Source organism: Dasypus novemcinctus, chromosome 27, assembly GCF_030445035.2.
Source record: "Dasypus novemcinctus isolate mDasNov1 chromosome 27, mDasNov1.1.hap2, whole genome shotgun sequence".
NCBI lineage: Eukaryota > Metazoa > Chordata > Mammalia > Cingulata > Dasypodidae > Dasypus > Dasypus novemcinctus.
In genome coordinates, this window is record NC_080699.1 from 31,436,238 (window position 1) to 31,463,190 (window position 26,953).

The 26,953-nt window shown below is 35.5% G+C and overlaps 1 protein-coding gene and 1 pseudogene across 1 annotated transcript; both read right to left on the bottom strand.

Annotated features, from left to right (window-relative positions):
- Nucleotides 1-13,574: 13,574 nt before the first annotated feature.
- Nucleotides 13,575-14,504, bottom strand: LOC101445768 (olfactory receptor 8D1). Its single transcript, XM_012518570.1, has one exon. The coding sequence runs from the start codon at nucleotides 14,502-14,504 to the stop codon at nucleotides 13,575-13,577; it is 930 nt and encodes a 309-aa protein (XP_012374024.1).
- Nucleotides 14,505-25,427: 10,923 nt separating this feature from the next.
- Nucleotides 25,428-26,467, bottom strand: LOC101417994 (olfactory receptor 8D2-like; annotated as a pseudogene).
- Between the last annotated feature and the right edge of the window lie 486 nt (nucleotides 26,468-26,953).

Consider the following 26,953-nt stretch of genomic DNA (forward strand, 5'->3'; position numbering starts at 1 on the left):
CTTTTATTGTATCTGGATTGGAAAACATCTGAAAGATCTCAAAAACTAGATGTGATATAGTTTCAGTTTGCCTTCCTGTTCAAACAAATACCATGAAACAGGTCAGGTTAACTATGAGGAATTTATTTACTCACAGTTTTGAGTCCAAAAGAGAGTCCAAATTAAAGGGTCATCAAGCAATGCTTTTTCCACAAAGACTGTAGCTTTCTGGGGCTGGTTGCCAGCTTTCCTTGGTTCTTAGTTTCTCACATGGCAAGACATATAGCAACACCTATTGGTCTCTCCCTTCTCTGCCGAGTTCCATTGATGTTCACATTCTTGCTTCCTGTGCTTTCTCTCTCCCTCTGTCTGAATTTTAGTCTGCTTATAAAACTCCAGTAATAGGATTAAGACCCATCAATAACCACACTAACCTCAGCACCAACCACAGGATCAGTAAAAGTGACAGAAGAGGCATGCTTAGAGAGGTCACATCTGAGTCCAACTCCAACACTCTCAGGAGCACAAATTCCAAAGTAGGACCCACTGGCAAGGTATTGAACTTCAGAGCCATCTGTCATGACCATAGGGCCTCGGTGTCTCTGTACCCCTCAGGAGTACCACTACCTGGGGAGTGGGGGCGGATATCTGCTTTGACTCTCTTTGAGACCCTCCTGAGATATGTGTAAGTGCAACTCCTCTGATGACCTCCCAACTCATTTTGAAGTCTTTTAGCTATATAAACTCAGTTTTCTTTACCATTTCCCCCTTTTATTCAAGGTCTTTTTCTAGTTGCATCACCAGTTGGTGTTTGACAGTAACCCCCTCAGTGCCAGGGAGGCTTATTCCCAAGAGCAATGTCCCATGCTGGTGGGAAGGTAATACATTTACATGCTGAGTTTGGCTTAGGTGGTGGCCACATTTGAGCAGTATGGAGAGTCTCAGGTGGGAACTCTTAGGCACCCTGCAGCTCTAGGCCTAGTTGAAATTTCAAGCATACAGGTTCATAAGCATAGCCATCCATATCAAGGGCCCATCATTGGGCCTTCCTTTTCCATTGGTCTTTGTCCTTGTACTTGGGGAATTGTGGCTGCTCCATTGGGGAATGCAACAGAGTTTCCCAGAATGGGAACTCAGCACTCCTTCAGAAGAAAGAATTATTTTACAGTGCTATATAATTTGTCATACTTTTAAACTATAATTTATGTAGAAAAAATTATTAACCAATTTTTAAAAAGCATCAGGATTTTGAGCAAGTTAGAAAATACTATCCCATATTCAGTTTATTAAAGAATGCACCCATGTTTTCTTTTAGTTTAGTTTGAATGATTTCAGTTTTCAGGTTTAGTGCTGGTGTTTGTTCTTGCTTAGGGTTTGGGTATAGATCTTACATAATTTTTTTTCAAATGGCTATTTTAGGTTACTAGTTCTAGTTATTAAAAGCCCATTTCTGACCACTTATATTACATGTTATTTATATTTATAAATTTTTATATGGACTTCATTCTATTTCTGGCTTTTTAATTCCATCTGCTCCCTGTTTATTCAGACACTAGTAGCATGCTCTTTCAATTACAGAAGTTTCACAGTACATTTTAGTGATTTGGTAGATCTAGTTCCCTTTGTAGTCTTTCGTTTTCAATGCTGTCACTATTTTTGCATGTCTATTTTTTCCATACAAATTTAGTATTAAATTACCTAGCTTGGATGCAGCTCTGCTATAACAATATAGGCTGACTACAGCCTATCTCTTACAGTGATTACAAACAAAAACACTGGACCAATGACAACAAGTGCCTCAGGACTCTGAAAAACAAACAGAGCTGCACAAAAATTTACTCAAAATGGATTATAGACCTAACTGTAAAATTTAAACTAAAAAAAATTTTGAAGAAAACTTATGAGAATATTTTTATAGCTCTAAGATAAGCAAAGCATTCTTAAATGGCACACACACATATCCACATACAAATCATTAGAGAAAACAATGACAAAGTGTACTTCATCAAAACTGAAATTTTTTGAAAACACTTTAAGAATATGGGAAAAATATGCCACAGAATGGAAAAGAATATTTGCAACACTCATAGCTGATAAACTACTTTCATCCAGATTACAGAATGTATCCAGAATAAACACTTGAATAGAAGTGAATAATAAGAACTCAAAAACTTAATAACAAAACAGGTAAAAGAATTAACCATACAGTTCACACATAAGATAGAGAAATAATCAATGAGCTCATGAAAAGATGCTTAGCATCATTAATCACCAGGTAAAGCAAACGGAATCCCAAGATTGTACTAAATAGAGGTTGGTATGGCTAAAATTAAAATAAAACCAAGCCAAATTTTATGACCTTAAGCATTGCCTAGGTCGTGAACCAACTGAAATTCTTATGCACAGCTGTTGAAAATTTAAAATGTATACCAGCATTAGAAATACAGTTTTGTGGTTTCTTAAAAACAGTTAAGCACCTACACCTACCAAACAATCCAATCACTGCACCCAAAGGAATTTGTCCAAGAAAAATGAAATTACATGTCAGCACAAAGACATGATATGATGGTTGATAGCATTATTTGTAATAAACAGAAACTGGAAACAATCCAACAGATAAATACATGTATTATGATATATCCAACCAATAATATTCAGCAATAAAATGAAACGAACCGAGGGTACATGCCACAGCATGATTGAATTTCTGAATCATTATTTTGAGCAAAGAAGCCAGACCAGAAAAAAATATGTCCTAGATGATTCCACTTATATTAAAGTATAGACAATGCAAAAAATCTACAGTAACAAACAGCACATCAGTTGTTGCCTGAGCACAGAGGGCAAGAGAGGAATCAATTACCAAGGGACAAAAGAAAACTTGTTATCTTCAGTGTGGTGATAGATTCATATGTATATACAGATTTTAAAACTAATCAAATTATGTATTTTAATATGTTCTGTTCAGTGTACTTCAATTATGCTGTAGCAAATTAAATTGCACTTACATTTCAACAAATGTGAATACTTGTCTAGACCCCAGAAAAATCTGTTTTTTGTACTTTAATTGGAGCTGTGCTGAATGTGGAAATTAATTAGGAAAACTGGCATCTTCAAATTCTAAGTCATCTTATCCAAAAACAATAAAGTTCTTTTCATTTTTTTCAAGTGACTTTTCTAACTTTCAGGAGTATTTGAATATTTCCCTCATGTAGGTTTTCACACTTTTTCACTCCTACCTATTTTATTTTCATATGGCTATTGTAAAAGAGGTTTTCTATACTATTATATTCTCTAACCAGTTATCATTTTTGTACTGATTTCTGAATGTTAATTTACCTCCACCATCCTTTCTGAATTCTTTTGAGTTATCAGTTGAGTATGAGTTCTCCAGGATTTTTCATGTACATGCTATCCTATCATCCACAAATAAAGATAATTTTGTTCTATTTCTCAATTAAATGCTCCTAATTGATGTCTCATGTTTAATTGCACTGACAATTTGAATAAAATAATGAATCAAGATATGTTATTGGCAAAAAAAAAAAAAAAAAAAAAAGATATGTTATTGGCAGCCCTTCATTCTGAATCCTAGTGATAAGGTCTCTAGTGTTTCCCTGTTAAATAAGATGCTAGATATATTTATAGACCAAAGTATATTTATTTTAGCATGTTAAACACCATCAGTTTTTATTTTGTAGTGTCTTTATGAGAAGTGATATGTTACATTTTGTTAATTTATTTTTCAGCACCCATGAAGATAATCATAGTTTTATATTTTTGCTTTAATCTATTATCATCAGGTGCAGGCATACCTCAGAGATATTGTGGGTTCAGTTCCAGCTCACCACAATAAAGCAAATATCACAGTACAGAAATAACATGAATTTTTTTCTATTTCCAAATGCACATAAAAGTTATGTTTCCATTATACTGTAATCTATTAAGGGTGCAATAACCTTATATCTAAAATAACAATGTGCTACCTTAATTAAAAATACTTTTTACTAAAAAGTGCTAACCATCATCTGAGCCTTCAGTGAGTTGTAATCTTTTGGCTGATAGAGGGTCTTCCCTAGGTGCTGATGGCTGCTGACTGACCAGGGTGGTAGCGGCTGAAGGCCGGGGTGACTGCGGAAATTTCTTAAAATGAGACAATGCTAACATTTGTTGCATTGATTGACTCTTCCTTTCACAAAATATTTCTCCGTGGCATTAATGTTTTTGTAGTTTCCATCTTAAGAAACTTTCTTTGCCCTTCTGTAAGAATTAACTCCTCATCCATTCAAGTTTTATCATGAGATTCCAGTAATTCAGTAATATCTTCAGACTCAACATTTAATTATAGTTCTTTGTATTTGCATCCCATCTACAGTTACTTCCTCCACTGAAGGCTTGAACTCCTCAATGTCATCCATGAGGGTTGAAATCACCTTCTACCAAATACCTGTTAATGTTGATATTTTGACCTCCTTCCATGAATCACAAATATTCCTAATGACATCTAGAATGCTGAATCCCTTCCAGAAGGTTTTCAGTTTACTTTGCCCAGATCCATTAGATGAATCACTATCTATGGCAGCTCTAGCCTTACAAAATGTATTTCTTAGCTAATAAGATTTGAAAGTTGAAATGCGTCCTTGAACCATGGCCTATAGAATGGAATTTTTTACCAGGCATGAAAACAACATTAGTTTCATTTTACATCTCCATCAGAGGTCTTGGGTGACCAGATGCATTGTAAATAACTAGTAATATTTTGAAAAGAATCTCTTCCCTGAGTAGTAGGTTTCAACAGTGGGCTTAAAGTATTCAGTAAACCATGTTGTGAACAGTTGTGCTATCATCCAGGCTTTGCTGTAGATTTGGGATCATTCTTTTTTTTTTTTTTTTAAGATCTATTTTATTTATTTCTCTCCCCTTCCCCCCCCCCGCCCCCCTGGTTGTCTGCTCTCTGTGTCCATTCACTGTGTGTTCTTTTGTGTCCACATGTATTATCTGGCGGACCAGGAAACTGCATCTCTTTTTTTGTTGTTATTGTGTCATCTTGCTGTGTCAGCTCTTCATGTGTGCAGTGCCACTCCTGGGCAGGCTATATTTTTTTCATGTAGGGCACCTTTCCTTGGAGGGCACCCCTTGCATGTGGGGCATCTCTATGTGGGGGTGCCCCTGTGTGGCACAGCACTCCTTGCACGTGGCAGCATTGCGCGTGGGCCAGCTTACCAAATGAGTCAGAGGCCCTGGGATTGAACCCTGGACCCTCCATATGGTGGACGGATGCTCTATCAGTTGAGCCATGTCCCCTAGGATATTCTGAATAGTAAATGAGCATTGGCTTCAACTTAAAGCCATCTGCTACGTAAGCCTCTAACAAGAGAGTCAGCCTGTCCTTTGAAGCCACATATTGAGTTCTCCTTTCTACCTACGAAAGTTCTAAAATGCATCTTCCTCCAATAGAAAGCTGTTTCATCTACATTGAAAATCTATTGTTTGATGTAGCTACCTTCATCAATTATCTTAGCTAGCAGATCTTCTGGATAACTGGAAGCAGCTTCCACATCAGCACTTGCTGCTTTACCTTGCACTTTTATGTTATGGAGATGACTTTTTTCCTTAACCTCATGAAACAACCTCTGCTAGCTTCAAACATTTCTTCCACTGCTTCCTCACCTCTCTCAACCTTCATAGAATTGAAGAGAGGTAGGGCATTCCTCTGGATTAGGTTTTGGCTTATGGGAATGTTGTGGCTGGTTTGAGTTTATATCCAGATCACTGAAAACTGTCTCCATATCAGCAATAAAACTGTTAACTGGGGTCATACTTAAATTTTTTTTCAAGAACTTTTGCCTTTGCATTCACAACTTGGCTTAATGGTTTGGTGCAAGGGGCCTAGCTTTCAGCCTATCTTGGCTTTTGACCTGACTTCCTCACCAAGCTTAATCATATCTAGCTTTTGAGAGATGTGGGGCTCTTCCTTTCACTTTAACATTTAAAAGCCATTATAGGTTTATTAATTGGCCTAATTTCAATATTGTTGTGTCCAAGGAACAGGGAGGCCTTAGAAGAGGGAGAGAAATTGAGAGCAGATCGTCAGTGGAGCAGTTAAAACACACCCAAAATTTATCAGTTAAGTTCACCATTTTATATGTATATGGTTTGTTGCATCCTCAAGCAATCACAGAACACAGATTACCACAGCAAATACTATCATATTATAGGATTTTGTAAGGTTGAAAAATCTTGCATTCCTGGAGTAAGTGTCACTTGCTATTTCCACCACATCTACAGTTACTTCCTCCATTGAAGGACTGAACCCCTCTATGTCATCTATGAGGGTTGAAATCACCTTTACCCAAAAAACCTGTTTATGTTGATATTTTTACCTCCTCCCATGAATCACAAATATTCCTAATGACATCTAGAATGCTGAATCCTTTCCAGAAGTTTTTCAATTTACAAGATATATTATCTTCTTATTCTGGTGCTACATTCTGTTTACTAATATTTTATTTGATATATTTGCTTTGATATTCTTAATTGTTATTGATTTGTAACATTATTTTTTCTGTCTCTAGTTTATTTGTATTTGTGTTTTGTGAAAAAAGTCTTATATATGCAATATCACCAATATTCATATTTTACCTGAAGTTTCACAATGTTATACAGTCCCATATGTAACATTATTTTTTGTACTGATTTTATTGGACTAGGTATCAGTATTATATTTACTTTATAAAAAGAATTTGGAAGTTTTTCCCCATGATTATTCTTTGTAAACTCTTTTGTTAAGCCATTAGGACTATTTTGTCTGTGAAGATTTATTAAAATTGCTCTTGGAAATCATCTGGAAATCATGCATTTATATGGGGTATTTTCTTCCTGACTTTAATCCTTTATAGAAATTCATCTGTTAATCTTTCCATTATTGATGGGTTCCATTTAGGTAAATGGCATTTTCCTAGGAAACTCTCCCTTTTAACCAATTTTTAGAATTTATTTGCAGAAATACCTCCAAAAAGTTTCTCAGGTTTTCCTTTAATTTGTTTTGTTTCAATTGTTCTTTTTTATTTCACATTCATTACTTTGCATACTCATATATTATCTTTTATCTTGGTTATTTAGCCATGAATTTGTCTATTTAAAAATTTTTTTTTCCAAATCCCCTAGTTTTTATTTATTAATTATGACTACTGTTTTTCCACCTTCCACTATTTAATTTCTTCTTGTACTATTTTCTTCATTGTTTCTTTTAATTAATTTTCATTCTTCCAATTTTTAGGGTACATATCATTTGCATGCATTGAATGAACTGATACCAAGTGTGAAGATATCAAATTTGCTAAATGAGTATACCATTTCCACCCCTCAAAATTTTTCACATTACCATTGCCAGTCAATGCCCCAACCCAATGCACTGATGTTCTGGTTTCTGTCACTATATATGCATTTTGTGGACAGGGTTTTTTCTCTATGAAGTAGTTTATAGTAGTCCTAGATCCTCCATGCCCTCTTCTGTTAGTATGGTAAAGGACAGTTTCTTTAACTGTTGTCAGGTTTTTACAGAGCCAATGGGGAAGAGGTTGTGTGTACTTACTTTTTTGTTGGTTTTTGTTTGCTTGTTTTGGCTTTCTTTTAAGTTGTAGGATCATACATTTCCCCTCTTGCTTTTCTCTTCACCTTCATTCAGTCTCCAAAATGCCCCTCTCTCTTTTACTCTTTTTTTTCTTAGAAGTATTGCTTTTCTAAAACTACTGCCTTAAGTCCTGTGTGTACTTTTAATTCCCTTTTTTTTAAAGATTTATTTCATTTAATTATTTCTCCTCCTCTTGTTTGTGCTCACTGTCTGCTCTCTGTTTCTTTTGGTTGTGTGCTCCCTCTGTCTTCTAATCTTCCTTTTGGAGGCACTGGGAACCAAACCTGAGAACTTCCATGTGGGAAGGAGTCACCCAATCACTTGAGCCACCTCCATTCCCTGCTTGTTGTGTCTCTCATTTTGTTTCCTCATTGTGTCATCTCATTGTGTTATCTTGTTGCATCAACTTGTCATACCAGCCCATCATGTCAACTTTCAGTCTTGCTCCTCTTCTTCAGAAGGCACCAGGAAATAACTCTGGGACTTCCCATGTGGTAAGCAGGTGCCCAACTGCTTGAGACACCTCTGCCTCCCTTAATTCCCTTTTTAGAAATCAGTGTACTCATCTACCAGGATTCTTTTTTCAGAATTTTGTGTTTAAGGAGGCCTTTTAATTCTGGAGGTTACTCATACTCAGGCCTCTCTTCTCTCTTATTGAATTTTTCAGGCCTTCTTAACTCTCTGCAAGGATTTCCAGTGAGGCTTGGGAGAATGAGTTCCTGGAAATTGGTGTTTTTTTTTCTATTTACAGGTAATTAGATATTTGTAGTGATTTTGAAGGGGACCCTCGCACATTTCCAAGGTTCTTTTTGCCTGGTGAATTGGCATTCATGCTAAGATTTAGTCACAAAAAAGAAAGCGTTTTTAAGCCTGAGTTTTGGTGACAGACAGTCTCGAATCAGCTTCTCTGAGCAGCAGAAATAGCAGAGTTACATTAACTTCTGTAGGAGGAGTTCAAAGAGTTTGGTTACAAGATTGACATGTGGGGTGGGTAGCATCTTCTGCATGCTTTATAGCACTGTAAGCTTTGACATGCTTGCTCAAATACTGCGTGTACAGAAAATGACATATAAAGCCCACTCGAAGGTAGAGGGTTTTACTATTATAATGAGCTAAGGTTCTGCTAAATTCATTCTACTACCCTAATTGAGTTTGCTAAAAACTGGAAAGTCCTGGTTTGTGGGTATCTAGATTTTGCAGTTAGCTTCTGACCACAGCTACTGCCTGTACTCTATTTTGGGTTGGTTAGCCATTTTTGCAAGGCTAAAATTAGATTAACAGGGCTTACCAAATGAAGACAGAACTTGGGTGGGGGTAGTTCTTACAAGTGTTCCTTATAATTTCTATCATCTGGCTATAGTGAAGATAATGTGGTTATGTGGTTTTATTTGTTCCTTTAGTTTCTATATATGGCTTTCTGTGCGAGGATATATGGAGATATTTCTATTTAGGCAACTATTATTTCTTCAGATATCTCAAAGTTCAGGACAAAACACTATAAATTTTCACTTCACTAAAATGGATAGCCAATGGCCAAATAATATATGGCAAGATTTTCAACATGATTAGTTACCAGGGAATTTCAAATATATGAGACAAGGACACATTCACCAAAAAAGGCTAAAACTTAAAGGTCTCTTGTTACCAAGTAAAAGCAAGGATCTGGAGTAATTGGAACTCTCATGCATTACTATTGGCAGTATATCATTGCTAACCACCTTGGAAAACAGTTTGACACCATTTACAAAAGTGAAATATTGACCTATCTTGAAATTTAACCTACCTATGTTCAGCACAACTTACAAAGAAATGAGAATATATGTCAACCAAAGGATAGATAGGGAAAAAGAATATTCATAATCCCTTTATTTGTAAAAGGTCCAAACTAAACATATTTCCAATGTTCCCAAATGACCATTTTTCCAGGAGAATGGATAAGTAAAACGTATAATATTCATACAGTGGAGACCTCACAAACTACTGATACATGCCACAACATAAGTGTTAAAGACAAATATTTGAGTGACATAACCTAGACATGAAAGAATATATATTGCATGATTTTATTTATATAAAGTTCAAGAACAAGGCAAAACTAACTAATTACAGAACAAGTCAGAGTAGTGACTACCTCTTGGGACTCAGTATTGATTGATAAGTAACATAAGAAAACTTTCTAGTGTGATGGTGAGGTTCTACGTCTCTGTATAGTTATTAAACGGAGTATAACAATTAAAAATCCAAAGAGGTCTATTCTTTATTTACTTTATGTGCATACATATATAAAAATTCATTGCTGTAGTGGAAGAATGCCTTGAAAAACACTTGGGGTAGAATATGACTCCTTCAATCCCTTTCCAGTTAACACAAAAACACACACAAATGACTTTAACATTATCCCTATGATATTATCTTCAAGTACATGCTTGCTATATGCTTATTTCAGTGAGAAAGAAAAAGATAATCATTATTGCATTATGGATTTTTTATCTGAGTGTACTGTGTTATCTGTCATTTGTTATGCCTAACTTTAAATCGCTATATTTATAAAATTATTTTGACTGATTGTTCTATATTCCATTGTATATCTGTACCATGTTTTAATGAAACATCTCTTTTGGGAGCATATAATGAAATTCCTTATTTGCTATTATAAATAGCTCTGCAATAAATATCATTTTTATTTTATCTTTGCCAATATTACTTTTATTTCTTAAGGATACTTTCCTCTAAATTGAATAACTTAGTTAAAATCCATGACTACAAGATATTTGATACACATTATCAAACTGCCTTATAGAAATTAATATTGATATTTATATATTTTAAAATTCTCATTTCACCCACCCTCAAGATTTTTCTAAACTTAGCATTTCAAAGGTATACATGCTATATCACTATGGTTTTACTTGAATTACTATTTCTAATGAAGTTAAACAATTTTAATGCAGTCATTTACATTTATATATTTTTTTTTTCCCATTGAATGACACTTGCCTACTTTACTATGGAACATTCATCTTCTTTTTTTTTTTTTTTGCATTCATTTATAAAAAGTTTTATCTTATTATTATTATTTTTTTTGGCCAACTAAAATTCCTTAGCTCTTCTCTATTGCTTTTGATTATGCTTTCTGGAGCAAAACAGAATCATTCTAATAAGTTTACTAATGAATGTTCTTTAAGCATGTGAGGAAGAACCTTATGTCACAATTCATAGAATTACCTACAATTTCATAATTTTAATTCTATTTTTAAAAATCTCCTGTTTTTCTTGAATCTACTTTTTTCCAGCATTGCCTTGCCATTTATTTTTTCTCTGAACTGTTTAGAATCTGTTCTTCTAGATATATGTTGGGGGAATGCGCCACATCCCACCTTCCTGATGTTGCCTTCCATGTGGAGGATCATGTATTACTCTTCACATTCCATCTCTGCTTCCCATTCTCAACCACACCTCATCAGAAGTTGGGGTGACTTATCTGAGTGGTGAGTTTCAAAGGAAAAACTGTTCTCTTCATTTAGTTCTCTTTTTGAAAGTTAACATATTTTCAGAAAGAATATATTCTCAGTTTATCTTATGAATGCATCCCTACCTCTACTGGTAGAGGCTTACATGGATCTAGCACTTTCTGTGATTAGAGTGGCAAGTTTGCCTTTCTATAGCTTAGTATTAAAAAGTCTGCTTGCCTCAAAATACAGCTTTACCATTAATAATGATGTAATCAAGATACATAGGTACCCAGTTAATAACTTGCTTCTTTTTTTCTCAATTGGTTCAGTACATGGAGTCTTAATTTACCTCCTCAAACAACTGGTACTTGTTGCCCTGGACCAAGGATTTGAAGAAGTTACAAATATAAAGTGACTCCAATTTTACAATATGTTTATAGTTTATAATTTATGCTTAACTTTTAACTATTGAGATCCAGTGATCTAAATTTCTCAAAATGTGAGATTGTAACATCAGCGTTTTTGTTCACAGGTGAGTGAATAACATTATGCAGATGCACACTCACTCCCCCAGAGGAGACAGGTTATGAGTACTGAGCCTGAAGCAAAGGTGAATGCCTCAGAAAAGCCTAAGTCCTCTGAAAAAATGAAAGCTAAGTGAGCCACTACACTGTCTTGGGCCCTAGGATCTTCAGCAAATGTTTGTTGAGTAGGTTGAGTCAACCATAGCAATTAAATGAGTCTATCAAGCCCCAGCTAAATATAGTTACAAATTAAACTTGAACTATGTAGAGGACACTTTATCCAAGAAGGTACTGTTGTTATTACAGGGAAAGAAGAATCTTTTCATATAAAGGCTTTTAGACAGTAGACGTTGGAACAATCATTTTCTGTTTTCAGTGCTTTTCAGTGATAGAAAATGGTCATTTGAAAGTCAGGAACCTCAATTCAGGAAACTTGATAATTGCAATATTAAAGTTACTGAAAAAAAAAGTTTAAGTGTTCCATGTAAAGACTGGAGACCTTAAAGAATGGGAGAGCTTAGGAAGATAAAGGGATTAATTGGGTCCTTGAGAAAACATACTCAAGCTATTCATGGAATAAGGACAAAGAAGGGAAGGCACATTAAGGGGCCGTGGAGCAAGGCCATGATATATCTAGTCCCAGCCCTGGGTAAACAGATTGATGCAAAGATGTATTCTGGGAGGCATTATCAAAAGGAGACAGCTAAGGTAAAAACTAGAGAAGTATTTTGTAAAAACAAATTATTTGGCAAATGCAGAGGAAAAGTAAAGGAAGAAAGGCACACTTTAATATTTATTTAACATGTGATACAGAATGAAGAGAACCAACTTCAGATAGAAGTTAAAGTGGTAGCAATTCACCTGAACATTCCCTGGAGGAAGAGGAAAACAGCCTAAGTCTGTAAAACACAAGAGGCACACAATGCTTTTAAAAACCTCAATAAAGCAGAAGGAAATAGAGGCCTGGGTCATGGGGAAACCCAGGAAAGGCACTGTCTGTGGAGCACATTGTACTCACTTTTACTATAGGGGCCTTTGCCAAGAGGGCTTCAGTTCAGCAAGCTGATAAAGGAGACAACCTCAGCTGAAACAAATGGGGACATGAGACCTTGCCTTGAGGCAGGCTTCACCCACTTGGGCAACTCCATTGCAGCAGTGAGTGGAAACCCCAACCATGACACAGTGATGAAAACTCCTACACTAACATCTCTTGGTGCAGAATTGAATGTTTAAATAAATAAATAAATGGAACAATGAGTGTTAGGGATTGAATCATATGCCTTGCAAAAGAATGTTCAAGTCTAAGCTCTAATCCTTTGGTTATGAACCCATTTATAAATAGTAACTTTGGAGAGATTATTATTCATTAAATTGGGGATTCATTTGTGACTAGGATCTTCACAGATCCTATTTAGATGAGATCAAATTGAATTGCGATGGGCCTTATCCACGTGGCTGGAGGTCTTACAACCAGAGGAATTTTGACATGTGTGGTCAGTAGAAGTCAGAATTAAGAAGCCAGGAGATGTTTTTCCTTTCCTTTTAAAAAAAAATTTCCTGATATATATGTCACATTCCTCCAAAAATTAATGGAAATAAGGGATCAGGTTATGCATCTCTTAGTATTCATATCAGTGGACAACTTATTACCTCCCCCCATACCAGGTATTCAATAACAAAATGCAATGTATTGGAAGGGAATGGTAATGTTGGAGAAAACCTAAATCCTAGTTCCTTTTCTGTCACAGTGTTAGTAGTAAAAACTATCTTAACCTCAGTTTTCCTGGAAAAATATAAGAACACTAATTCCTGCATTACTAAATGCTTTTTCATTTCATTGGTAAAATGAAATTCAGTTTTGGATAGTAAAGTATACACACACACACACACACACACACACACATATAAATAATAACAAGGAAAGGTGAATAAAATGAACAAATTTCATTAGAATCATTAATTTCTCCCACCTATAAATCTTCAAAATCAATACCTCCCCATAAAAACCTTTCTCAATGCTTTCTTCACATCCTTATTTCGCAGACTATATATTAAAGGGTTCAGCATGGGGATTACTGTAGTGTAAAACACTGAAGACACCTTCTCTTGTTCCAGGGAGTTACTTGAAGGGGGCTTGAAATACATGAATGTGATAGAACCAAAGAAGATCCCCACTGCCATGAGATGGGAGCTGCAAGTTCCAAAAGCTTTGGACCGGCCCTCTGAGGATCGGATACCAAGAATGCTATGGAAGATGAAGGCATAGGAGATGAAGACAGCGAGGGTGGGCACTAAGGTGTTAAACCCCGCAATAATAAAAAGTAGCAGCTCATTGAGATATGTGCTGGAGCAAGAGAGATTGAGGAGTGGGAGGACATCACAGAAGTAATGGCTGATGATGTGGGATTTGCAGAAGGACAGCTTCATCATGGCACTTGTATGGGTCAAGGCAGAGAGAAAGCCCAGCGTGAAGGCAATAATTACTAATAGTGAGCAGAGCCTAGAGGACATGATCACATTATAAAACAACGGGCTACAGACAGCAGCATAGCGATCATATGCCATTGCTGTCAGCAGGTAACCTTCAGCTACCACAAATACTGCAAAGAAAAAGAGTTGTGCCATGCACTCAGAATAAAGAATCATATTCTTCTTCCCTAGGAAGTTCACCAGCATTTTGGGAGTAATAACAGAGGAACAGCAGAGATCAGTGAAGGACAAGCTACTGAGGAAATAGTACATGGGAGTGTGAAGCAGAGGACTGACTGCGATCAGGAGAATCAAGCCCAGATTCCCCACCATAGTCACTATATAGATTCCCAGGAACAGGAGGAAGAGGAGCAGCTGGAGCTCTGGCTGCTGTGTTAAACCCTCTAAGACAAACTCAGTTGCTGCAGAATGATTTCCTAGGGCCATCCTTCTTTGGGGAGTTCTGTGGAAATGGAAAATAAAAAATGGATTAAAATGGATCTTAACTCCTTTGCCGAACAAAACTAGACCTGCACAAGGAAGGTGAACAGGAACAGAAAAACTGAACCACATAGTCTCATGTATTTGGCCCTGAAATCTCTACCTAACTACGTGAAGCACGCTGGACCTCTGCCAATTTGGCTCTAGTTTTGATAACAAACCAAGTACTCTCACTGGCTTAGAAACTTTCAGGACCTGAATTTGGTAGCAAGACCATAACATCCTTTATGGGAAGAATTACTAGCAGCTGTGTTTTGACAGTTAAACTGAGGGAAGATTGATGGCAGATGCAAATTTCTATATCTCCAGTTTTCTCTCACTGTGAGGACTAGGGGCATCCTCTACAGAATCTGCAAACCAGGAGTAAAAGAAGCCTCAGGAACTGACAATTTCATTTGTACTCTCAACATAGTGTTGGTACCTGTGGGTTTGGGAGTGAGGCACCTGATTATCACTGTATGTACAAATATGTCTCTCACAGCACAAAGCAGCAGTGCTTAAGGGGCAGAAATACTCACATAGCACTTCCTGGTTGTTAGGAAGATAATACTTCTACTCAGCTGGAGAAACCCACGTAAAGGCAAGGATGGGGAGGCAGAATGTTTAGCCTCTGGAATCACTGATGAAGGGCAGTCTCTTGGAACTCTGGTGCCCTCTACCTGCTACGTTTACAATGTGGGTCTTTTCAGACCCCAACCATCACCAGAATTGTCCGCTAACAGTATATTACCATCCCCTCACTTGTGTGACTTCAAACCCCAATGGACAGCCCTTACAGGGGCAAGAAAATTTGCTTCTGAGGCTGTATGAGAAAATCATTGCTGATCGGGGGAAACATTGAGCTTTTCTTAGTTCTGTGCCCTTAGTAGCACGACCTGACATGAGGAGTTCCTTATTGTCATCATCTTGCTGGCTCTTTCTCCATCATGTTTTAATCAAGTTAAAATCTAGTTAAATTATGCTTTTTCTCCTCTTTTTAGATCTCAGATCTTTAATTATTACATATCAAACATAAATATGTAACTACAGAAAATGAATAAATATATTGTCTCTTTTATTTTGGTAGACTTTTTTCTTTCCCTTTGTTTCTTTTCCTTCCCTTCCCACCCCCTAGGCTTTAATGAACTTCTCCCCAGTTAAGTTCCTACATATTCGTGCAATTTTACACAAACATACACAGACATGGAGTTTTGTCATTGTTAATTTAGAAGACAGGATATTATTATTACAGGCAATTTTTGTTGCATCTTTCCTTCTCATTTGAAAATGCTGTTAGAAAATTCCTCCAAGGCAAAAGGTATAGATCTAATAATTAATTTCTTAGTGTCATAACATTCGGTGATGTAAATATACCATGTTTATATAAGCATCCTCTTATTGATGGGCAGTAACTACTTTGTTTCTAGTTTTGTTTTTTTTGCTTCTGTTAAATACAATGCTATTAAAATATGCATACACATATACCCATCGATGCATACATACATTGAAGTTTAATTTCTATGGAATAATTTCCCAGTGGAGGCATTTATGGGTCAAAGATTTTGTGAACTTTTCTTTATATAGAAGATTTTAGATAGATTTCTAAGAAGCTTTAATAATCATTTTTGGCAGCAATCCATGTGTGCCCTTTTTCCTGCATCCTTACTAACACTCTGTCTTTTTTGCCAGTGTGCTGAATTTTACATAATGTTGCTATTTTAGTTTTCCTCTTTGTGTGTGTGTTCTAGTGATTTAAGCATATTGTCCTATATTTTTGACCATTTGGATTTGTTCTTTAAATTGTCTATCCATGGGTTTTGCTCAGTTTTCTATTGAGTTGTTTATTCCTTTCTTATCAATTTGTAGATATTCTCTGTCTACAATGGAAATTAACCTTTGTCTGTTCTCTGCATTGTGATCTTTTTTCAAATCTGTTCATGTATTGATTTTATTTATATCTTTGCCAGACAGATATTTCGATCTTTAATTAGTTAACATATTTGACTTTTTATTTTTTACTTCTAGATTTTCAGTTTGATTAAGATGATGTCCCTAAATGAAAATGTAGGGAAACCTTGAAGAGAAAATAAATTCCAAAGGTAGCTTGAAGATGTGTAGATGTGAAAGAGGGAGGGATGTTCACAACTGCTTTCCATGTTTGGTAAAGCCTGATGTACCTGAAAAAAATCTTCATGTATCTTTTCATTCTTCTGATATAGCCACCAACATTTTACACCTAGAACAGTCTGTAGTATAGTCCATTTCCCTGCATATGTTTTTCTTGGAAGTTCATAGTGAACATTTGTGCATTGAAAAGCTCTGAATCTAAATCAAAGGCTTCTTTCTGCTAGAACTACATCTATTGAACTTTATTCACCTCAATACTTTCCATACTGACTTGATAACAAACCAGCTTACAAGTAGAGAAAAAACTTATCATCTACTCAGCAAATCAGTGGAAAGGCTTTGGTGTCAAAGTAGCATTATATCAAGGGTTAACTGGACAAGTTTGCATATTTGAGCAAGTTTGGAAATTAATGTAAGCCTCAGTATTCTCATATGTAATTAACTAAAATAATAAATATGAAAGCACATTCTCTAAAAGTGCTAAGCAAATTTTGATGCAGTTAAATCATTACATAAACATAATTTATAATAAATTATAACATAATTTTATATTATATTAATTGTAGCATATATATTTAATATGACTGAATATAGAAAGTAACACCATATGGAAAAGTAGAACCATACTCCCTTGATGTGAAGAAATGACAGAAATATATGTTTCTTCTTCATCCTAGTTTCTTCACTTTGGTATTCATGTCAAGAAGATTTTAAGCTTAGTAGGTAATTTAAGCTCTTAAATATTTGAGCCTCTTGATTTAGAAATTTGAATAAGTTTAGGAGTGTTAAGCCATGTGTGGAGGAGAAAATGTGCTGGAGGCTTTTTACCCCAGCTTGGCTGTATCTCTGCAAGTGCTTCTGAGGTCAAGGAGGAAAACAGAAGGGCTGTGTAGGCCTAATGAACTCTTGGTTGATCCTATGAGACCCTTTATTCCTTGAGTCCAGTTAATCAACAGAGAAGAGAAGATAGGAATTTATGTTTAATATTCTGTCCAAAAATGAGTACTCTACCCTGGGGATATATCAATCCTTACATCTTTTTCTTGTAGAGACCGTTGTGTAAGGGCTGATACAACAAAAAGACAAGAACCTTCAATCAATACATAAATCAGAAGCATGTCAGGAAGCAACAGCTTCAAAGTCTTCCAGAAATGCCAGCAAGGTTCTCTGAACTAGAGCTAGATGAACTTAGAGATTCACTCAAGCAGGAGATAAAGTGGGATCAAAGTTATGAAGAAATAACAAGATAAGTCTAATAGAAGATAAAAAAAGAGAACATAATTAAGTGACAAGAATAGCAGAGGCAAATACTCCCAGGTAAAGCGAAAAAATTGCTTGTGGTGAGTGTCATCATTGCTAATTCCATTCTATTCTTCCATTGGATAGAGTATAATTGTCATAAAGGAAGCTGGACACTTACCCTGATCCTGCACAGAGACTGAAGTTCTAAGGAATTGCTTGCTTTGTAAATGTCACAGCTCCCTTTTATAGCCAACAAAGTTTTCCTACTACCTGATATATGCTTTTATAAGTCAAAGGTTGAATTATTTGGTTGGCTAAAAGTAAAACATTAAAATGTATCCAGTATTTCAAACTGTCTGAACCTTGAAACAGATCATGCTGTTCAGATTCCTCAATCTTTAAAACAAGATTACGATGTGATATGGGACCTTAATTGAGGTTTACCAAGCTTAGGGACCTCATTAGAAAAACATGCACACGCACTACACGTAAGTCCCCTAAGACCTATTGAGCCCAGAGATTTACTGGAGGCTAAACATTTCATAACCGTCTGAAAAGATAACCATATTATTCTCTGGGCCCATTTCTGTCTGTTTCAAGAGTAGTGAAGGTCCTAAAAGAAGTTTCTTTTACATTTACATGTCACAAATAAGGATTCTGGAACACAGGGAAATTGGGTCAATGATTCCCAAAAGTCAGTCTGCAGGCAGTTGCTGATTCTTGGCTGAGATTTCATCAGTCAGTTGTAAAAGTGGGGGAAAAGGAAGAACAATGTCAATTTTCTGAAAGCTAAATTTATCCAATTTAAAGATTTTTTTTCAGAAGTTATCCTTTTTTAAAATTATTTTTTTATGTTGTTGGACTTCAATATACTCTTTCATTTTATGATATGCTACTGACATTAGATAACTGTTAAATTTATTGATAGCTTCTTATTTTCTTGTTGTATCTGTGCCTTTGCTTGACAAACTAAAAGTCTGGTTATCCAATGGGGGTCCATCATTGAGATTTTAGTGTCCCAGGAACTCCAAAACCTAAGGATTGTAGAATTTGTAAACACAGACAGAATATTATATTTGCTCTTCGCATCCAAGTGCTCAGAAACTTTAGCAGGTCAGAAATCTTCTGGGAGCCTGAGACAAATTTTTCATGAAGGTTTTCCACATGGATCAAGGTTTACTTTCCAGAATTCAGTAATTAGTCTGCCTTCTGCTTCTATGCTATTTCCTGTGACTGCAGTTTGTGTCATTCAATGGCTAAATAGCCTTAGTCCATTTCTTATCATTACACCTAAATCAGCTACTTCCCTTTCTAGGACAATTAAGGAGTATGTTCTTGTCAAGGAGGATGGTAGCATTTTAAGTTCACCTCAGCTTTGTTGTACTGAACTGACAGAAATGCCAAGGCTTCTCCAGGGATGTCACTTCTTTAGTGAAGTAAATTTGTAAAGCATTCAAGAATATGTAGTGAAGTTTACATATCAACAGTGTATTAGTACAGTTGATTCATAACTGGATTTACTCAATACTGTGTTTTAGTTCCAAATTTATTCCAATAGCAAAAATAGCATTAACTATGAAATCTGCTCTTTGTACTTTTATAATTAGTAATACTATTTATAGATATTCATCGTGTGCTATACATTGAACTAGGCATTTACATATATAATGTTTGTATGGAGTCACTGAGACTCTATAAGACTCAGATTCCTCATCTCCAAAATACCAGGATTCAAGTATTTTCCAAATTTCTTAAAGCTCTAACTTTTATGATAAGGAAGACTTCACCAGAATTGTAAGACTTTTTCCCTGTGGTCCAGCCATTCTTTAATTCAGAAACCAGGTGAAAAATTATTTGCATTTCATTCCAAGAGTTGTTCATAATGAGATGTAAAGAGGCCCAATTGGCATCTAGGAAACCCAGAGTCAAATCCTAGTTTTATATGTATTATCTCTGGTTAAGTCACTTTAAACTTATTGAAGTTTAATGATCTCATCTGTAAGAGCTCATGAGTTTCACCCCAACTTCTTCATAAGGAAGTCATGAAATGAAGTAATAGAAAATACCAAGTGCCTTCTAAATTAGGAGGTACTATTGAAAAAATAAGAGATCAGTAAACTCCACAAATCACCCCAAAGACAGCCAAGGGACTATGAATAATTCATGTTCTCTTACTCATATGTCTTCTCTTTTCTCACTTATGAAAGATATCTTCCTGGGAAAAATTATTCTATATATTAGTAGTGGTAGAGGTAGATTTCATTGGCTAAATACAAAACGTTGGAACTATGTCTTTTTTTGTCCAGCCTGGAAATGATCTGACTAAAAGAAAGAAAGTCAGAACATGTGAAAGAGGCTCTACTTTCATTCAGACTAAGAGGGGAAACTTACAAGAACATAAAAAAGTGATATCTGGCCAAGGTAGTTACTGAGGGCAGGTAGAGGGAAGAAGAGATGTGATGTGGCAGCATTTTGAGGACTTGGAGTTGTCCTAAATTATATTGCAGGGACAGATGCTGGGCATTATATATCCTGCCAAAACCCAATGAATGAACTGGAGAAGAGTGTAAACTACAATGTAAACTATAATCTATGAGGTGCAGCAGCACTCCAAAATGTATTCACCAAATGCAATGAATGTGCCATAATGATGAAAGAGGTTGTTGATATGGGAGGAGTGGGGGTGTGGGGTGTGGGTTATGTATGAATCTCTTATATTTTTTAATGTAACATCTTTTGTGATTTATGTATGTTTAAAAAAAAGACAATTTAATAAAAAATGATATAATTATGGCTAGCTTTAGTTCTGATATTTGCTATAAATGCAAATATAAAGAGACTACAAATGCCTTTAATGTGACTGCAAGATATAGAATAGGAACAAAATAAAGGCATTTTTGTAAAATGACAAACACTGCTATTAACATAGACTCAATGTATATAGGTATATATCCTGAAAGAGTTAAAGTAGCATTTTGTGGTTTTATGTCTAATAGAGTTTCAGATTTTTTTGATGCTGTAGTCTCAATCAAACTTCTGAGAATTCCAGAGAGAATTCACAACTTTTCAATTAATCTCATAGCTCTCTGAGTTGCTGAAATATCTCTGATCTCATTATCAGAGAGACTTAAACATTGCTGGAAAACTGTTCTCCCACCTTTTTTTCAAACCCCTCTATTGGATTTCTAATCTGACCCACTGGGTGAACTTAGTCAGAGAGTCAGGGGCTAAAAGAACCAACGTTCTCTCAAAAAGTACATAAAATATATAAAGTTACTTACTTGATTAAAACAATGGTGATGACGACAGTGGGACTAAAGTAAAAATGTTAAAAGTGCAAGATAGTAGATAAAACTATTGAAGGGAAGAGAAAAGAAGAGAGAAAGAAAATAGAATGAACTCATTGAATGTTGTATAAATAGAATAAAGGTTACAAAATAAATGATAAACCAGGGTGCATATGGCAATATAAAAGAACAAGAGGCTAGGAAAAATTAAAAGTTATAAGAATAAAAGTTATCTATAGTACAAAAATACAAAGCCACCTAAACACTGGTTTTTTAAATTAAAGAGTATAGAACACAAAACTTGAGAGAAATTAACAAATATTAGAAAATACATGTATTTATAAAACATGAAAGAGTTGAAAGTAAACATACCATTCATCAATACATGTGAATGACCTTAACTGGTAAGTCTAAAAAGAACAAATGTATCTAAATTAACACCATATATAAGGTCTAAGTATATTCTCTATATAAAAAACACCTAAATAAAGTGATTTAAAAAGGCCAGAAAAAAAACGGGATGGATAAAGTTACAACAGGGAGATAGAAAAGTAGAGAGCAGGGATAGTGTCCTGATAACAGATTCAAGTAGGAAGTAGAAAATAAGCCAAAAAAAGGCACAGCAAAGATGGACATATTTTAATGCTAAAATTGAAATTCATTATAATGACAAAAAAATTTGCTCACCAGATAACAGAATAAGAACCTTTATAAAGCATATTAAGTATGCAAGAAGACATATGAAAGTACAATATTGTTAAAACTTTTAATACACCTCCTTCCATATAAGACAGGTCAACTGGACAATATATAAGTAAGGAAATAGAAGACATAAATAATATAATCAATAAGGGACTTATTCATTAAATATAAAATGATGTTAGAATATAGACCTTCTTCTCAAATACCAATGGCATATTCCAAAATTGATTAAATAACATTTCATAAAGAAAATATCAGTAAGTTCAATAAGTACAAATATTTTCAACATTACTCACTGATTTACAATTCAATGCAAATAAAAATTACTTACAGAAGCAACTATACAAACAAAAACAGAAAAGGCATTCCACCTGGATATTCAAAACCTTTCTACTAAGTTATTTTGTGGTGAATGGGGAAATCAAAAGTGAAATTTTAGAGTGCTTTTAAAAAAAGACAACAAAATACTGAATAGCAAGGTAAATGATATATATTTAAGGAGAAAGGAAAGGAAGAAAAAGAAAGGATGATAAGATGACAATGAAAGGAACATAATTTAAAAACTTATTACAAAACTATAGTAATCAAAACAGCATAGTCCTGACACAAGAGCATATTAGACTAATAGAATCAATTTGAGAGGCAAAAAATAAAACCTCACTTCTAGAGCCAATTGATTTTTGACCATGGTGCCATTTTCACTCAATGGGGAATGAATAGTCTCTTCAACAATGGTGCTGGGGAAACTGGATACCCACATGAAAAAGAATGTATACCTCCCACCATATACAAAAATTAACTTCATATGACTCAAAGACCTAAATATAACCAAAACTACAAAACTCCTAGAATAAAAAGGAAGGAAGTATTTTCAGGACCCTGAATTAGGCAAGGGTTTCTTAGATTTTTACATCAAAAGCACAAGCACAGAAGTGGGTATAGCTCAGTGGCTGAGCAACTGCTACCCATATACAAGGTCTGAATTTAATCCCTGGTATCTCCTATTTGAAAAAACAAACAAATAAACACAAGCAGCAAACGAAAAATTAGAAATGGGACTTCACTGAAATTAAAATGTTTGTGCATTCAGGACTGCATTATGAAAGTTAAAATGGCAGCCTATGCAATGGGAGAAAAATTTGGAAACTGTATATCTGAAAAGGGTTTAATATCCAGAATATATATTTAAAAACCCAACAACTCAACAACAAAAAGAAAAACCCAACTAAAAAAGTGGGCAGACTTGAAAAGACGTTTCTCTAAAGAAGATATACAAATAACCAGTAAGCACATCAAAAGATGTTTGATATCATTAGCCATTAAGGAAATACAAATCAAATGGCTACTATTAAAAAAAAACAACAGAAAATAGCAAGTGTTGAGAGGTATAGAGAAATAGGAACACTTGCTCATTATTGGTGAAAATGTAAAATTGTGCAGCCACTGTGGGAAACAGTTTAATGGTTTTGTATTAGAAAGTTAAGTCAGAATTATCACATGACCCTTTTTGGTATATTATGCAAAAAAAAAACTGGAAGCAGGGATTTGGACAGAATATTTGCACATGGATATTCATAGTTGCATCATTTCACAACAGCCAGATGACAAAAACAACCAAGTGTCCATCAACAGATGAGTGGATAAACAAAATATGGTATATTCATACAATGAAATAAAATTCTGTCATAAAAGGAATTAATTTCTGATACAAACAAAGACATGGATGAACCTTGAAGACATTGTGTTGAGTAAAATCAGCTAGACACAAAAGAACAACTAATGTATGATCTCACTGATATGAAATAATTACTAAGCAAATTCATAGTGTCAGAAAACAAAATACAAGTTACCAGGGGCAGGGGAGAGGGTAAGAAAGGGGGAGTTAATGGGTACAGAGTTTCTCTTTGGATTGATAGAAAAATATTGGTAATGGATGTAGCTAATGTAGACAATGTAGCTCAGGTAGACAACGTAGCTATACTGTTTACTTATATAGACTATGTTATCAAAAACAAAACAAAGTTCTTTGCTTTTCTGTAGTAACTCCTCCACTCTACTTTTTTGTCCACAAGTACAGAATCTGTACCTGTGTAAATTAAAATCTCATTAAATGGGGCCATCACTGCAGCCTCTTGAAATCATTGTGTATCATGATTCTGTATCCATCATATTAACTGCTCTCACATCTTCACAGCATCTATAAATGTGAATAATACTTCTTAAATATTTTCATTCAAGTCATTGACTAAAATCAGAAATATTCAACCACATATCTTCAGTTCCAGTTATCACATACAGCTACACAATTAAATGTGAGGAACGATGTGTCAACATGGGAACCACAGGCAGGATTGTGTTTCTTTTCTCTGAAAGAGTTTCACCTTCACATCAAAGAGAAATGGTGGCTATAGAAAAAATCACAGGGTATGCAAAAATAGGGGCTCCCACAGTGGGTAGAAAAGAGCTTTAGAATTCAGTAGGAAAAAGAAAACAGTATCAATAACTTGATAATTCTGATACAAAATCAAGAAATTAATTCAACTATCCAGATGGGAGCCGTGCTCTACTAGACTTTATGCTATATAGTCACAACCTTAGTGCCTTCAAAGAGAGGCAATGTGGGGCTTCAGGACAGTTATTATTGGTCTATACTGATTGTGTTTACATTGTTTGTAGGACTAGCATATGTCTTTGCCACCTCTTAACCTAACCTTCACCCTAATCCTAGTTCTCCCTCTTTCTCTCCTCCTTCCTTCCCCGCTCCTACCTCCACTTCCCCACTCTTCCCTTCAGGCACATTCTCACACACACACACACACACACACACACAGTGTTATGCCATTTCATACTTCTTGTGAGTTACTCCCATGTACATCAATATTATCACTCTAGAGATAGCAGTTTGCTATCCCTTCCTCTATGACACATCTCAATACAACTCAGGATGCACCACACCTTTCCTTTCTTTTCAGCCATTTCCTAAATTCTCTCTTGTCTTTACTTGTTTGATCCCTTAAGTTATTCAGTGCTTTTTGGTCCTTATCTCTGGAGTTTTCTAAAATTTTAAGAATGCAATTGGAAGCAGCTTCCTCTCTGCTATCTTCTGCTATTTTACTATTTCATACATAGCAGCTTCCTCAGAAATACACACAAGCACACCACTATTTATCTAAAAGTTTTTCTTCATTATTAAGCACTATACCCCCCATTGCTCCATCTCAGTATCCTTAAGGCCCCTCCTCTCAAAAGATTAAAAGACACTCCTTTTCCTTCCCTTCAGAAATTTTGATCCAAGTAACATCATCCTCTCTCAAACACAGCCCTTGAATCATTCCACTTTTCAGTGCAGTTTCAAAATTAATATATTCAATATATTCATTTTTACATTTATTTTCCCTCTCTTTACTGGCAAATCCTGTTTCTCTAGTACTTAAAATATTCCCAGAAATTATATTGTCTCTCAGAAATTCCTAGTGTTTGATAATCTCAAAAAATATCTCAAAAATTTTCAAAGATAAAAAATATACTTCTTTTATGAATAATTATGAATTCCTCTTGAAGAGAAAAAGAAAATTATACAGAGCTCCTGCCAATTTTTTATTAAGATTCTTTTGTCGTGCTGCATAGGAGAATCCTCATTGCCAGGAGGACTATATTCCCCCAACCACTTCCTCAGTGCATTCTTCACATCCTTGTTCCTCAGGCTGTAGATCACAGGATTCAGCATAGGGATCACTGTGATGTAAAATATGGAGGACACCTTCTCCTGCTCCATATTATTGTTAGAAGGGTGCTTGAATTACATGAATGTTATAGATCTAAAATTTTCCCACAGTCATGATATGGGAGCTACAAGTGCCAAAGGCTTTGGATCTCACCTCAGTGGAGCAAATACAGAGGATACAGGAGAGAATGAAAGCATAAGAGACAGAAGAGCCAGGGTAGGTGCTAAGGTATTAACTCCACCAGTAATAAACAGTAGTATCTCATTGATGTGGGTATTAGAGCAAGAGAGAGCCAACAAGGGTAGAATATCACAAAAATAATGACTGATCATATGAGACCCACAGAACGACAACATTGACATGAAGGGGTATGGACTGTGGCTCCAAACAAACCCAGTGAATATACCACAGCCATCATTATGGAACAGACTCTGTGGGACATGAGGATATTGTAAAGCAGGGGGCCTCATATAGCAACACAGCAATCATACCCCACAGCTGTCAGACAGTATCCTTCTGCAATTACAAAAATAAGGAAGAAATAAAGCTGAGTTAGGCACTCCAGAAAGGAGATAATGTTCTTCTCTGATGCAAAATTTACGAGCATCTTAGGAGTGATGACAGAAAAGTAGCACAGATCAATGAATGACAACTGACTGAGAAAATAATACATTGGAGAGTGAAGTTGAGAATTGACAGCAATTAAGAGAGTCATGCCCAGGTTCCTCACCACTGTGACTGCATATATTCCAAGGAACAGGAGGAAGAGAGGCACTTGCAGCTCTGTCCATTTTTTTAACCCTTCAAGGATAAATAAACTCATTAAAGAATGGTTTGAAGTGGCCATTTCTTGAAAGATCTTATCTGTAGGAAAGAAGAAGAGAAAAGAGGGATATTAGAGTTATTTTCTGCTTATGAAAGCAGAAGAATGTGCTTTGTCTCAGTTGGTTTCATCCCTGATAGCCTCATCTGCAGACAGATTAGATAGATAATAAAAATAGAAAAAGTCAGCAGGGACTCAGGGAATTGAATGACAACATGAAACACAGAAACATACACTTATAGTAATCCCAGAGGGAGATAAGAACAGAAAGGGGGCAGAAGGAGGAAATAATGGCTGAAAATTTCCCAACTCTTTTGAGGGACATGGACATACATGTCCAGGAAATGCAGTGTGTACCAAACAGTATGAATCCTAACAGGCCTACCTCAAGACATATAGGTGACAAATTGTCCAATACAAAGAGAGAATATTGCAGGCAGTAAGAGAAAAGAGATCCATCCCACAGAAGGGAAGCTCAGTAATTAAGTGCTGATTTCCCATCTGTAACCA

Coding starts and splice junctions, on each gene's coding strand:
- LOC101445768 (XM_012518570.1), bottom strand. CDS start 14,504: ATGGCCCTAGGAAATCATTCTGCAGCAACTGAGTTTGTCTTAGAGGGT.